Source organism: Erinaceus europaeus, chromosome 1, assembly GCF_950295315.1.
Source record: "Erinaceus europaeus chromosome 1, mEriEur2.1, whole genome shotgun sequence".
Classification (NCBI taxonomy): Eukaryota; Metazoa; Chordata; class Mammalia; order Eulipotyphla; family Erinaceidae; genus Erinaceus; species Erinaceus europaeus.
The window spans coordinates 18,215,673-18,230,755 of NC_080162.1; the positions used below are offsets into that span (position 1 = coordinate 18,215,673).

The window sequence follows — 15,083 nt, forward strand, 5'->3', positions numbered from 1 at the left end:
AGACCGCTCCACTCCTCTGTTTACTGGGTCTAAGTGTATACTGCTCTGTCTAATATAAACATCTTAAAGTTATACATAAGCATCTTAAGGACATGCATAATTGAATCACCTCTCTTCTAGTATGTAGACCACTCTACATCGGACTTATCAGCTTCAATTCTAGTGATTATATCAGGTGCTCTATTTCCTCTGTAACTCCTGCCCAAGGATGAAGGCATAGTTCAGGGGTATCAGATAAAGCCTCTGTTAGTCCGAAGGTCCTTTTGACTTATACCTATGTTTATCCTCATATAGCCAAAACACACCTGAAGGAGGAGGACTTTGGAACCACAGAGAAATCAGAGAACTTCTGAGATGCCTGATACTAATACATGGCTGTAGTAACTAAGAAAATAGCTCAGCAGAAAAATAATAGGCATTATAATTCAAGGATGTGTCAAGAAATCAGGGGTCCTGCAACAAGTATTTATATGCAAACATAACTGAGAGGGGATAAGAGTGACTGAATTTCTAATTTCTACTGTTTTTGTTTCCATACATTATTGGGGAATTAATGGTTTACAATACAGTGTTGACACATAAGTACAACCTCTATTGGTCATCATTTCTCCTTTGGCTAATTCTGCTTCTGTTCCCCTGCATTTCTTAATGCTGTGGCCTATTTACATAATCCCTGTTTTGCCTGAGACCCGCCCTGCCTCCAGGGCATTGGTTTAATCCTCACTGATTTAATCTCCACTGGCTCATACTCTCTTTCCACTCCGCCCCCTCTCCTAGTCACATCCTGTTTTCCACCCTACCACTTCCTTCTTGGCAAGTATAAAAGAATCATCTTTTTCTGATTAAAAACATTGTATTTTGTTCCTGCTCCACGAGTCCCAGAGTCTCTCCTGCAACACTAGCCCGGCATGAGTTCCTGATTCCTCTCCCATGTTGCTGAGTAGGCAGCAGCTTAGGTTGGCTCCTGCAGAGTTTTCTCCAACCCAGAGAGCACATGCCTGGGAAGAAACACCCTCAGGCTAGCCCGGCATCTGGCACCTGAACAGGGACCGGCAAACCTCTCATCTCACCCTAATGTCTTCAAGACATGCTCTCCTCTAACTTAGATCATACCAGGAGTACAGAGTCCATCCATCCTATCACTTTTCTTCCTTCTCCAGCATACTTTCTTTGGAGCAATCCACCAAAACACACTGTGAGTTTAACATTATTTTATCTCTTATTATCTTTGCTTCTTAGGTCCACCTATGAATAAGATCATTCAGTATTTGTCCTTGTCTTTCTGGCTTATCTCACTCAACATGATATCTTTAATTCTGTCCTCAATATGGCAAAGTAGATGACTTTGCCTTTTTCAAAAGTTGTGTAATATTCCACTGTGTATATATACCACAGCTTTATTAGCCACTCATCTGTTGCTGGCATTTGGGTTGTCTACAGATGTTTAAAATAATTTTATGTGTGATTTAATTTTTACTTTCTAATATTTATTGACTCTAAGTTATTTCCAAAAGTTTCATTTTCCTTTAAGAGTAATAACAGCAATTCTGACTTTTCTCCATTTTTTAACACAGAAAATTCTGGATATAAAATTTTCAGTGTTGACCTGAGGGAGTGTTTAATTAGTGACTGAAACTTTACTTGCCATTACTAGCAGTTACCAACAATGAATGCCACCTGAATGGTATGGCCAAGCTCATTTATATGCTTATTTTGTTTTAGTGCATGAGCCTGGGTGACAGTAAAATCAGATGGATTTTTAGTAAGGTTACAACAGTTGGTTTGGGGCCTGCCAAATCCTGAACTTAAAAAAAAAAAACTCTACAAATGCACACAGAGTATTATGTCAGGTTACACTTATTAAGTCTTTCCCCTAAACTTGTGTGAAAGAAATGGTGTTAAGAGTATAGTTTCTAGAGTCTTTACACTGCAATTTAGAAAAATCTGCTATTTAACAATAAATCCAATATATTTTCTTTGTCCCTCAGTAATTCTTGACATGTGAAAGGAGAAGAATTCGGCAGAAAAGTTAATTTTAAATAGAGTCTGAATTTTTAAGCTTTTTTTCTTAATGAAGAATAGTATCTGAAATATTGCATGCATTTCATTTAAAATAAGTTGCTAAGATTTATGAATGACAAAAATTCCTGAGATGTTATAAAACAGTCCTGCATCCTAATGCAGAGAAATACTTCAAAGGTCATCAAATTTGAAAATGTCACGAGTCAGATTAAAATCAAAGGAGCAATGTTCCAGAAACACTTTATGATTTAGATAGATATGTCTTTGGGGGTGGGGGGTGGTCGGGCAGTAGTGCAGTGGGTTAAGAGCACATAGTGAGAGGCACAAGGACTGGGCAATGACCAGTGCAGAGATCCTGGTTGGAGCTCCTGGCTCCCCACCTGCAGGGGGGTTGCTTCACAGGCAGTGAAGGAGGTCTGCACGAGTATATCCCTCTCTACCCCGTCTTCCCCTTCTCTCTCAATTTCTCTCTGTGCTATCCAACAACAATAACAACAAGGGCAATAAAAATGGGAAAAATGGCCTATAGGAGCAGTAGATTTGTAGTGCAGGCACCAAGCCCCAGCAATAACCCATGAGGCAAAAAAAAAAAAAAAAAAAACATGTGTGTGTGCATGCGCGTGCACACGTATCACTGATGAAAGTACTTTAATTTTTTGAAAAATAAGGAAATCCCAATAATAAAAATTAATCATAATTGTCCTTATTAAGTCATTTCCTGATCAGTGTTAAGACCCCGGTTATATAAAAGAAAAGAAAGAGAGAAAAAGTTATATAGTCACATTTTAATACATGAAATATTCAGATTTCACAACACAAACCAGGGGATTCACAATTACTTAATACAAGTATTATTTATAAGTAATAAGTTTAAATTATGAGCAGATGTGAAGAAAGATGACCATCTTCTGTTAATTATGGAAGGTGTAGTGGTTGTATTTTTCATAGACTACAAATAGCTGTATGGGAGAGAAAATGCTTACATTTTTCCGATTCAGTTAAGATCAAACTGGCCTAATTAGCTTTTTCATCTAATTTATTGCTTAGAATTCCCTTTAGTATATTATGCCTTTGATAAATATCAAGGACTGCTATTTGAAGAAAAGTTTGGAATGAGGTATATAAAACATAAATGAGTAGCTTTCTCTGAAGATAAGCCAAAGTTAATTGAAAAAAAAAAAGCTAAGAAGACAACACTGGAAAATCGTAAACTATATTGTTGCAAAAATAATAGGAGGCATAATAATTCAGTGTTATCTATATTATATTGGGACACAGGACTAATTTTCTTGAACATTTTTATTATAGTTGCGTACAACTAATTAGGAGCAAAGAGTTCTTCTAGTGATATTTTTTTAATTGGGGGATTAATGTTTTACACTTGACAGTAAATACAATAGTTTGTACATGTATAACATTTTCCAGTTTTCCACATAATGATACAACCCTCACTGGGTCCTCTGCGATCATGTTCCAGGACATGAACCCTCTTGATTAACCATATTGATTAGTTTTCTTGTGTGATAACTATAAACTATAGAGGTATTGATAAATTTGAAATTAAATATGTAAATAACTATTAGGTTTTTACTTCTAGTTTCAGTTTAAAGGATTGCTTATGTTTCGTAATATATTTTGTTGTCTGTACACTTTAGAACTTGACATTCATCCTCTGCATATGGTAAATAGATTTCATCCTATAGGGAATAAACTATGAACTTGGTGATTTATATAAACCTTGCAAACCTAGGAGTGTTTCACAAGATTTTAAGATGAATATGACACTGAGCCTAACGCACAATACAGGTTAAGTGCTTGTAGACTTTATATATTCATTTTTATCAGACAATTTCTATTTGGTCAAAATGAAAAGTCTTTATGTATTCTTAATTTAATTATAACTATTTCACTTTTGTAAGGTAGAATAAAATTAGTAATTCAACATTTGATTTAAATCAAGATTTGACTCAACTAACTTTAGTTTAAGGAAATGATGCTAAACTACCATAGCAGAATTATCTTAAGTCACTTGATATATATTACCAACCCTCAAAAATAAAGCAAATACTATATTCCTATTTGTGAAATTAGTGGCTTTTTAGACAGCATAGAAATATACACACGTAACACTGAGTTCTCTAAAGAGATAATAACGACTCTATTTGACAGAACTAATCTATGATTTTCTGTATAAACATCCTAGGAAAATAATAACACTAATAAGAAAATCTCTACAAACCTTATTAAGCATGCCTTGTGGTTCAGCTTTTCATAATTAGCCCCTATGACGTTTGTTAAATTATTAACATTTCTTAGTTGATTAATTTCAAGGAACAACTTCTTCCTACTCAAAAATCATAATCTTTATCCTGTCTATTCTTTTCATTGAACAATATACTTATCATCTACAATTTCCATGACCTATAACTAACAAAGCATTGTTATCTAAGATCAATGATTCTAAGTATGAAATTTTAGATTCTTTATGAATCATGATGGGTATGCCTTTACCCCAGTGTTAAGAGAATTAATAAACTTTTTTCTTTTAATCATAAATAGTTGTGCCACCATGATGTAAAAACAGTTGATTGCCATCCTCCAAAGGGAGGCTGGACAACATACTCTATGCTCTACCTGAGGAAGATGGGTCCTGAAACTGGGGCAGCTTGGAACGTTCCTACTCATCACCACAGAATGTGAGCTCAGATCTACAGGGATGCAGACGTCATTATGTACATGAAAAAAAGGCAAACAGATTGAACAAGAAGGTAACGTTTCTCTGGAGACATACCATGCCTCCTCCGTTTAAGTGATGTAAACAAAAAATTTGGTGGTATCAATAAAACTGCTGAAACTAGGTCTGGAAATTATTATTTACTTAGCACATCTTGTCTAATTATATACCCTGACAGTTTGTGCCAGTTATTAGAAGCATAAGTAACTATGACCCCTGAGCGATGTATGTGGTGTGTGCATGTGAACTCGTTTCCCAGGTGAGTATATTTACTTCTCGGAGATAGATTTTAAATCACATATACCCAGGATATATAAACACCAGTCTGGTTATAGAATAATCTATTTCAAAACAAGGAGCAAGAACTGAGATCTTTCCATGTGTATATATATTGGATAGCCAGAAAGATTGAAATACCAGGCACAGTGCAGGTATAGCTGAGGTCTCAGACTTACCAGAGCTTGTAAGGAAGTTTACATTTCTCATCACGCCTTCAGTATAAGCTCCTGGTTCGTAACTGTCCATTTCACCTGTGACAATGTGAGCTACTCTTGCTGCCCGTGCTCTGATCGCTCCAGCAGCACGGTCTAAATGCTCAGTATCCTGGTCTTTCAAGGCTATGATACATTTGTTGATATCTTCTAGGATATGACTTTCTGTAAGTAAACAAATCAAATTAGTTTTGTAATTGATTACTGTCATATAAATATAGCATGTTAACAATTATGTTAAATGTGACTTAAATATAGTATACATTGGGAAAGGAAGATATTGACCAAGTTCCAGATGCTACCATGATGCCAAAGGAACTTCCCTGGGCAGACAACCCCACCAATATGTCCTGGAACCCTGCTTCCCCAGAGCCCTGCTTCACTAGGGACAGGGAGAGACAAGCTGGGAGTATGGATCAACCCATCAACATCCACGTTCAGCGGGGGAAGCAATTACAGAAGCCAGATCTTCCACTTTCTGCATCCCATAATGACCCTGGGTCCATACTCCCAGAGGGTTAAAGAATGGGAAAGCTTCCAATGGAAGGGATGGGATACAGAGCTCTGGTGGTGGGAATTGTACACCTCTTATCCTATGGTCTTGTCAGTGTTTCCACTTTATAAATAAAAGTTAAAAGAAAAAAAAAGGGAAATAAAGACATGACTCTGCTTATTTCGCTCTTAATAGCAGAATCTATGAGATACTTTTTTGACGGAAATTTTTATATCTTACATATCATTATTTCAGGTTCTATTTTAAATAGATTTGGTTCTAAATTTGAGTAACATGTATGTGGAAACTAAAGGAAATCTCCAAACTAAAGGAAAATAAAACATATGATGTGGTATTAAATTATCGATAAATTCTAAATACTACCTATCAAAGCAGCAAAGTAGCTAGATTGAACAGTGTGACACTTTACCATGTGTGTCACCTGGGTTTGAGGTCAGCTTCTACCACACTGAAGGAAACTTCTCTCTCTCTCTCTCTCTCTCTCTCTCCCTCTCCCTCTCCCTCTCCCTCTCCCTCTCCCTCTCCCTCTCCCTCTCCCTCTCTCTCCTCTCCTCTCCTTTCTCTGCCTCTCTGTATTAAAAAACAAACAAGCAAAAAACAGTCTATGTAGAAAATAAAACTATGGTGTTGCAGTCAATTAATGTCTATTGATTTACAATTAGTTCTAACAAAATACTTTCATGAATTAAGAAACAATGGGGGCCAAGTGGTGGCACACCAGGTTGAGTGCAAACGTTACAAGGCTCAAGGATCTGGGTTCAAGTCCCTGGTCCCCAGCTGCAGTGGGAAAGCTTCACAAATGGTGAAAGAGTGCTTCAAGTTTCTCTCTGTCACTCTCCTTCTTTCTCCCCTCTTCTCAATTTCTCTCTTTCTCTATCCAATAAATAAATAACAAATAAAACAAAGAAAATAATGAAGATAAAACCTATATTCACTTTTTAACAGTGAGTAATATACTCTTTATAGATACACTTTTTATACTTGGAAACATATAAATATCTAGTTTAAGCTTTGTAGCTGGATGGAATTTTTAAAAATTTTATTGGGGGCAATTAATCATTTAAAGCATAGTTATTGACACATGGGCACACTTTACAGTTTCTCATCTCCCTATGATAGGAGTTGGCAAAATATTCTCAGTCCCATTTTAAATCTTCTTCTACCATCATGCATCAGGACACTAAGCCCTTCTCATCACCCTCCTTAATTCCTTCCCCAAATAATTTTTTATATTTTTAAATCATCAACCTACTAGATAGGCAAAAACATGTAAATAGACTTTTGAACAAATGATTGATTGAAAGGGTAGTTCATTTAGGAGGGTGCCTGCTTTGCCATACACGGGACCCAGAATATAACCAAGTTTATCCTTCATTGGGGAAAATACTATATTATCATTGCCCTCAGAGTGGTGAAGTTAGAGCCGTAACAAACACATGCACACGCGTGCGCACACACATACATGCACACACACACAGAGACTCACAGAAATACTAGAACATATTGTTAACATCATATCTCTTTCTCTTTCTCTCTCTCTGTCTCTCTCTCTCTCTATGTGTGTGTGTGTACACTATATATATACACCAAAAAAATCATTGAAACTGTTAAATGTCTGTAAATTATTATATGCTTAGCACATTTTATCTAATTATATTCCCTGACAGTTTTTTTCCAGTAATTATTAAGCATAAGTGACTATGACCCTTGAGCAATGTAAACAGTATGTGCCTGTGACCTCTTTTCTCAGGTGAACATATGTATGTATATGTCCATCTTTGAATTATCTATAATTAAGTTACAGAACAAAATACTTATTGTTAGAGAACTCACTGTTCTCTCTAAAAGGATCAGACTGACTTTCTCCAATAGGCTTCAGGTAGGACTCATCCAATAAATGCCACCTTGGTATGAAGAGCTATGGTTAAAGACAGCTGGGTGGACTTCAGAAAGTTTGTTAGTATTACTTAAAGAATGCATGTTTACTACATGATGTTAGATAAGAACTACAAGACTAAGTGTATCAATAGGGATTATAGGAGACTGTTGCAAGAGTGGGAGTAGTTCAGGGGGATTTTATAGAGTTAATGGTGCCTGTGGGTCAGGCGTGGTAATGTAAATGAGCAGGATGCCATATAAACTTTAAAAAATAGTTATTTACTTATTTATGAGAGGATGGATAAGGGGAAAGAGAGTATGTGGATTCAAAACTGGGACTGAACCAGGGAATTTGTTTTTGAGAATCCAGTGCTTTATTACTACATCTATCCTTAAGCCTCAGCATACATTTTTTTTAGTGTCATAAACCAGAAGCTTATCACATAGACTTTCAGGAAAAGATGAACTTGTTAGGCAGATCTCGGTGGCGATAGTTAAATTATTGATTAGTGATTCATTCTTGATGCTTTAGGGGTCATTAGGATCTGGTGATTTATTTATCATGACAGGACCCACCTCCCTTCCTGTCAGACTGACAAACCTGTGACAGTCTTTTACATTAAACATATGGCTATGTTACTGAATTCCTTCTCCCCTCACTGGTCCACTACCCATTATAAGCACTAAGCCTCATTCTCAGAGTAAGATGGCTCTTTGAGATTCAAGTCTACCATCTTCCAGGTTCTCCTAGGAATCTGAAATAAACTAATTTTCCTTACACCAACCCTTGTCTATCAATTAATTAGCATTTTGAGTAATGAAAAGTGAACCTTTGGCTCAATAGCATTCATTCACACAATTTGATGAGAAGTTGGACTTCCAAAGAAATTAGTCTTATAAACTAAAAGTAGCTAAAAAAAACTATTATAAAAGTGAAAAATGGAGAGATATGGAAGGTATCACAATGGCTATGTAAATAAGTTTCATGCCTGAGGTAGCATTATAAACCAAAGTTGTTCAGTGCTCTGGGAGGGAGGGGAAGAAGGAAGGAGAGAGAGAGAGATTTCTTTTTTTTAATTTCCTTATTGGGGGATTGTTTTATATTCTACAGTAAATACAATAATTTGTACATGCATAACATTCCACAGTTTTCCATATAACAATACAACTCCCACTAAGTCCTCTGTCATCCTTTATGGACCTGTATTCTCCCCCACCCCACCCCAGAGTCCTTTACTTTGGTGGAATATGCCAAAAAGCTTAGAACAGGTTTCTAAGGTAAGAGTAGTAAAGGTCCTAGACCCTGAGAAGATACTTATGAGAAAAAAAAAAAAAGATGAAGAGAATTCCTCCTTGTCATATAAAGTCTCCCCTTTTACTCCTTGATCCTCAGATATCTAAATACAGGGAATGCATTTTTTGGTTAGGGATATTCTACCATGTAACATAAAATTACTCAAAGGTGCTTTAAAAAGCTGACTTTTCCTTTGCCAACCATTCAGACACTGTTGGGATTGCTTTCAGAACCTGAAAGAACCCAGAGGGGTATGGGATTTTTTTCTTTTACTCCAATATCATATAGAAATGTCCTGTAGAGTCACAAATTCCACATATTACGTAAAGCATAAAAATCCAAAGTACCAAGGAAAAAAGTCTGATGCCTGGTGATCTTCTTAGATTTGATACTCTGTAGGACCCTTATGCTTCCTTTATATTTATTTTATAACTTTCCATACTCACTATGTTCTTCCGTGCCTCTACTTGTGTGCATTACATTAAAACTGTGCTCCAGATCATCAGTCCACTTTGCTAGCACTGTTCAACACATGCTCTTGTTGCAAGCCACTAGTCAAACTCTCCTTGCTCAGGAAATTCATGCTGACATATAATAAGATAAACTCAATTCCATGGTATCTGGGATGCCAATAAAATAGCCAAAATGCTTAAATCAGAGCTTCTCTTCAGGTACTAATGGTGTACTAAGGACACATTCTAGTAGGCTGTGAGATATGTTTCAGTTCAATAATTTGATCTTATTGTTTGACCTGTCACATCTATTTCTGTGTATAATACATGCTGCTTGTGAAGTAAGGAAGAATGTTTGGTGACTAACCAAATGAGGTCTGTTACAAGACACAACCCAGAGAAAAAGTTTTAATCATGAGCTATGAAATAATTGAACACATTTCTGGAATCTTAAATTTAGTCAATTTAACTCATATCAAAGACAGATACTTTTACTGAAAAAGAGAATAAAAATTGAAAAATCATCATTATAATTCCACTATGGTTTCAACATCATATGAAGCATTCAGTTATGAATGTGTCATTAAGGTTTATGACAAAACCAGGACAGAGGCATCTCAAAAAAAGAACATGTGTGTCATCACCATCTGATTTCTCCTCAAACAGAAAACAAGTTAAATGGGAAAGGTATAATAAGCATTGATTTTTTAAAAAAGTCCACAGGTGTACACTTTAAATACTAAGAAGTTGTTATTTTCCATGTATGTTTGTAAGATTTTATTATTTAAATAAACCTGACATCTATGTATACAATGATTATTTTTATTCATTAAATGTGTTTGAGTTTATACTGTAGCTATCTTTGCTTAGTCCTATGTAAAAAATAATAAAACTTAGGGGTTCCCGGAAGATGGCAGACTGAGAAGCTGCTAGTGGCTTGAGCTCTGACCACATCTTCTGGAAATGGTAGGATTTTCTGCCTTTAGTAGGCCAGTCAATAAGGGGTCCTAGCGGTGACAACAAGGAGGTGACTATAACTTAATTTGGGTTAAGAAATAGAGTAGAAAAAAAGGGGGAAAAATTCTTTCCTTTTAATTATTAAGCACACCTCCACCCCCTACACCCCCCATAACCAGTCCCTGGGGACCAGCTCCTAGCAAGCTCCCCTGCTGAGCTTCTGTCTTTACCAAATTCCTGTCCCACCAGGGAGTATCATTCATTCTAAGTCTATGACTTTCTGAAACCTCTGGCCTTCTTTTATTTCTAAGTAGCCAACCCCACACCTCACCCCACATAGCTAATTAAATAATTCAAAATAAATAAGTAAATAAACTCTTTCCTTTCACCGCACTTTTATGACTGTTCTTTTTCTTATCTTTTTCTTTTTTCTCTCTCTCTTTCTTTTTTCTTCTTTTTCTCATTCTTGTCATCCTTTGTTCCTTAATCCTACAGCTTCCAAAGCCACAGGCCCCAGCCCCCACACCACCAAACAGTGTGCTTTTTTGAATTCACTGATACATATTTGGGAATTATTTTGGGGAAGAATTCTGACTCAGTGTGGACTCTCACTGCGAGTGTCTCTGCTCAACTTCCCTTGCTCCTTTAGCCACCAATAGAATATACAGTGGATAGTAGATTTGAATAACTGTCTATTTCAGCTATCCTTGTCTAGTCCTGAGGATTTTTTTTTCTCATTCTTAACAATCAGCTGCCTCTGATCAGGAGGTTTGAGGTAATCTGGGAAAGTTTGTTGTTTTTTTTACCCTGCTCTATTTTATTATTAATATTATATAAAGGCATATATCTTCCCCCCCTTTAGGTAGATCAGAATTAACTCTTAGGGTATCTTTCATTGCTAGGGTAGTGGGCATCTTATGTATTGTGGGAGGAATTTGTCTCCTTACTCCTACCTCCTCTACAGACACTCCCCTCCCTTCTGCTCCTAGCTAATTAAAAAATCAAATTAAATTAAATTTAAAATAAAGTAATAAAAAAAACCCTTTCCTTTCACTACTCTTTAATTACAGCTCTTTTTCTTATCTTTTCCCTTTTCTCTCACTTGTCTCTCTCTTTTTTTTTTTTATCTTATCATAGACTTCTTCCTTCCTTCTTCTTTGCCTTTCTGAATTTGTGAATTATTTTGGGGGAGAAATCTGACTCAGAGTGGACTCTCTATGTCTGTATCTCTGCTCTAGTTCCCTTTCCCCTCCTGTTACCCCTAGAATATACAGTGGATAGTAGACTTGCATAACTGTCTATTCTTGCTATCCCTTCTTTCTTTTCTCTTTCTTAACGGGGATTTGGTTACTATTTTTTCATGGACTAGAGAAATTGTTTGGCTAACTGGTAAGGATTAAACTACTTCAATACTTACTTCAGTTGCTACTGTAATTCCTGAGGATGGTGAGTACAATTGTCATAAGGGTATTTAGTACAGTGTTATTTGTACTCAAGACACAATAACTGAGGAACAACAGAGCATAAAAAAAGAAACACATAAATAAAAAAAATGGGTAGATCAAAAACAAATAAAACTGCTACTCCAATGAATGAAGACAAGAGCCCAGAAGAAACTACAAATCAGCCAGAAGTAACCATAGATAAGAAAAGTATGCAAGCAATAATAAACTTATTAATCACAGAAATGAAAACAACATTGGAGGAAAGGAATGGCAGTATTAGGGAAACAACAGTTGAGACCCCCAAGGAAAATACTGATTATCTTGAGGCAATTAGAGAACTGAAAGCTGAAATAGCTGTAATGAAGAAAGAAGCTGAGGCAAGGGAAAGCAGACTAACAGAAGCAGAAAACAGAATTAGTCAGACAGAGGATGAGTTAGAGAAAACTAAGAAAGAGATGAAAGAGCTTAAAAAGAGATTGAGAGACACTGAAAACAACAACAGAGACACATGGGATGATCTCAAAAGAAGTAACATTTGTATAATTGGCCTGCCAGAGGAAGAAAGAGAGGAAGGGGAAGCAAACATTCTAGAGGAAATAATAGAAGAAAACTTCCCAGACCTGAATAACAGAAAGGATATCAAGATTCAAGAGGCCCAGAGAGTTCCAAACAGAATCAACCCAGACCTGAAGACACCAAGACACATCATAGTCACAATGAGAAAAAGTAAGGATAAAGAAAGGATCCTAAAGGTTGCAAGAGAGAAACAAAAAGTCACATACAAGGGAAAACCCACAAGATTATCTGCAGATTTCTCCACTCAAACTCTAAAAGGCAGAAGAGAATGGCAAGATATCTATCAAGCCCTGAATGAAAAAGGGTTTCAACAAGAATAATATATCCTGCTAGACTTTCATTCAAACAAGATGGAGGGATCAAAACCTTCTTAGACAAACAACAGTTAAAGGAGGCAACCATCACCAAACCGGCCCTGAAAGAGGTTTTAAAAGACCTCTTATAAACAAGAACATCACTATAATACTTGCAATATATCAGAGCAAACAAATTTTTTTGAACAATGGCACTAAAATACATTAAATCCATAATATCAATAAATGTCAATGGCTTAAACTCACCCATCAAAAGGCACAGAGTTGGGGGATGGATCAGAAAACATAATCCAACCATATGCTGCTTGCAAGAATCCCATCTGTCACAACAAGATAAACACAGACTTAAAGTGAAAGGATATTAAATAGTGTAGGAGCCAGAACAGAGCCCTGGGGGAGGCCACTTGAGACAGCTCTCCATCTGCTAGACGCATCTGGGTGACAAGTCTAGCAGACGGAGACCTGTCTCAAGTGGCCTCCCCCAGGGCTCTGTTCTGGCTCCTACACTATTTAATATTTACATCAATGACCTCCCAGAAAATTCTTCAAGGAAGTTCATCTACGCCAATGACATCTGCTGTGCAACTCAGGCATCCAAGTTCGACACCCTCGGAGAAACACTCATGAAAGACACATATCTGATATCCGATTACTGTAAAAAATGGCGACTAATCCCTAGCACTGCAAAAACGGTATCATCTGTTTTCCATCTACACCATGCCTCGGCCTTGCATGAGCTTAATGTGCAGCTTGGTGACACGAGAATCCGGCATGAAGCCCAGCCAGTCTATCTTGGCGTTACTCTCGATCACACTCTGTCATTTCACGAACATCTCATAAAAACTGCAGCAAAGGTGGGCGCGAGGAATAACATCATTGCAAGACTGGCCAGCTCCTCATGGGGCGTGAGCGCTTCCACACTACGATCATCATCTCTGGAATTATGCTATTCCACTGCAGAATACTGTGCCCCAGTATGGTTCCGTAGCCCCCATGTCCACTTGGTCGATTCCAAATTATATTCCTCCATGAGGATCATTTCTGGAACCATCCGTTCCACCCCGGTTCCATGGCTGCCAGTTCTTAGCAACATTGCCCCGCCAGATATTTGTCGGGATGCGGCATCATCTAAGTTCATTTCCCACATCTACGCTCGACCAGACCTGCCAATATACGTGGATATCTTCACCCACCCTGTCCAACGCTTGACGTCTCGTCACCCAATCTGTTCCCCTACGCCTACACTGAACTTCTCTGTTCCAGACTCTTGGAAACAGAGTTGGCAGTCAGCTGAGGTCAAGAACAAACACCTCATCACAGACCCCTGCAAGCGTCAACCTGGCTTTGACCTAGCACATTATGATTGGGCCCTCCTCAATCGCTATCGAACAGGCCATGGCCGGTGCGCCTCTATGTTCCATCGCTGGGGAGCCAGAGACGACCCGAACTGCCCCTGCGGCTACAGACAGACTATGACCCACATAGTCAACGACTGCCGCCTCTCCAGATTCAAAGGAGGTCTTGAAACTTGACATCAGGCTCAACCTGACGCTGTTGACTGGCTACGGAAGAAGGGCAAACGCTAGAAGAAGAAGATGGAAAACTACTATAAAGGCTAACAGACCACAAAAAAGGGCAGGAACAGCCATTCTCATCTCAGACATGATAGATTTTAAATTAAATAAAGTAATAAAAGTTAGGCAAGGACACTACATAATGATTAGAGGATCAATCAGCCAAGAAGACTTAACAATCATTAACATCTATGCACCCAATGAGGGACCATCTAAATACGTCAAGCACTTACTGAAAGAATTTCAAAAATACATCAATAGTAATACAATAATAGTGGGAGACTTCAATACCCCACTCTCACAATTATACAGATCAACAAAGCAGAGAACCAACAAAGATACAAGAGAATTGAATGAAGAGATTGACAGACTAGACCTCTTGGACATATTCAGAGTCCTTCACTCCAAAAAACTGGAATAAACCTTCTTTTCAAATCCATATAACACATACACAAAAATAGACCACATATTAGGCAACAAAGACAACATCAATAAATTCAAGAACATTGAAATCATCCCAAGTATCTTCTCAGACCACAGTGGAGTAAAACTAACATTTAACAACAAACAGACAATTATTAAAAGTCACAGAATTTGGAAACTAAACAACATACTCCTTAAGAACCACTGGGTCAGAGACTCACTCAAGCAGGAAATTCAAATGTTCCTGGAAACAAATGAAAATGAAGACACAACCTATCAAAATATTTGGGACACAGCTAAAGCAGTAGTGAGAGGGAAACTTATAGCCATACAATCGCATATTAAATGCCAAAAAGAAGCTCAAATGAACGACCTTACTGCACACCTCAAGAACTTAGAGGAAGAGGAA

At 37.4% G+C, this 15,083-nt stretch overlaps 1 protein-coding gene across 1 annotated transcript in view; it reads right to left on the reverse strand.

Moving 5' to 3' along the window:
• Nucleotides 1-15,083, reverse strand: part of CTNNA3 (catenin alpha 3) — a 1,573,756-nt gene that overhangs the window by 506,271 nt on the left and 1,052,402 nt on the right. The window contains exon 12 of the mRNA XM_060193489.1: nt 5,212-5,412. Coding sequence (XP_060049472.1) covers nt 5,212-5,412 — 201 coding nt within the window. The remainder of the gene's footprint in view (nt 1-5,211; nt 5,413-15,083) is intronic.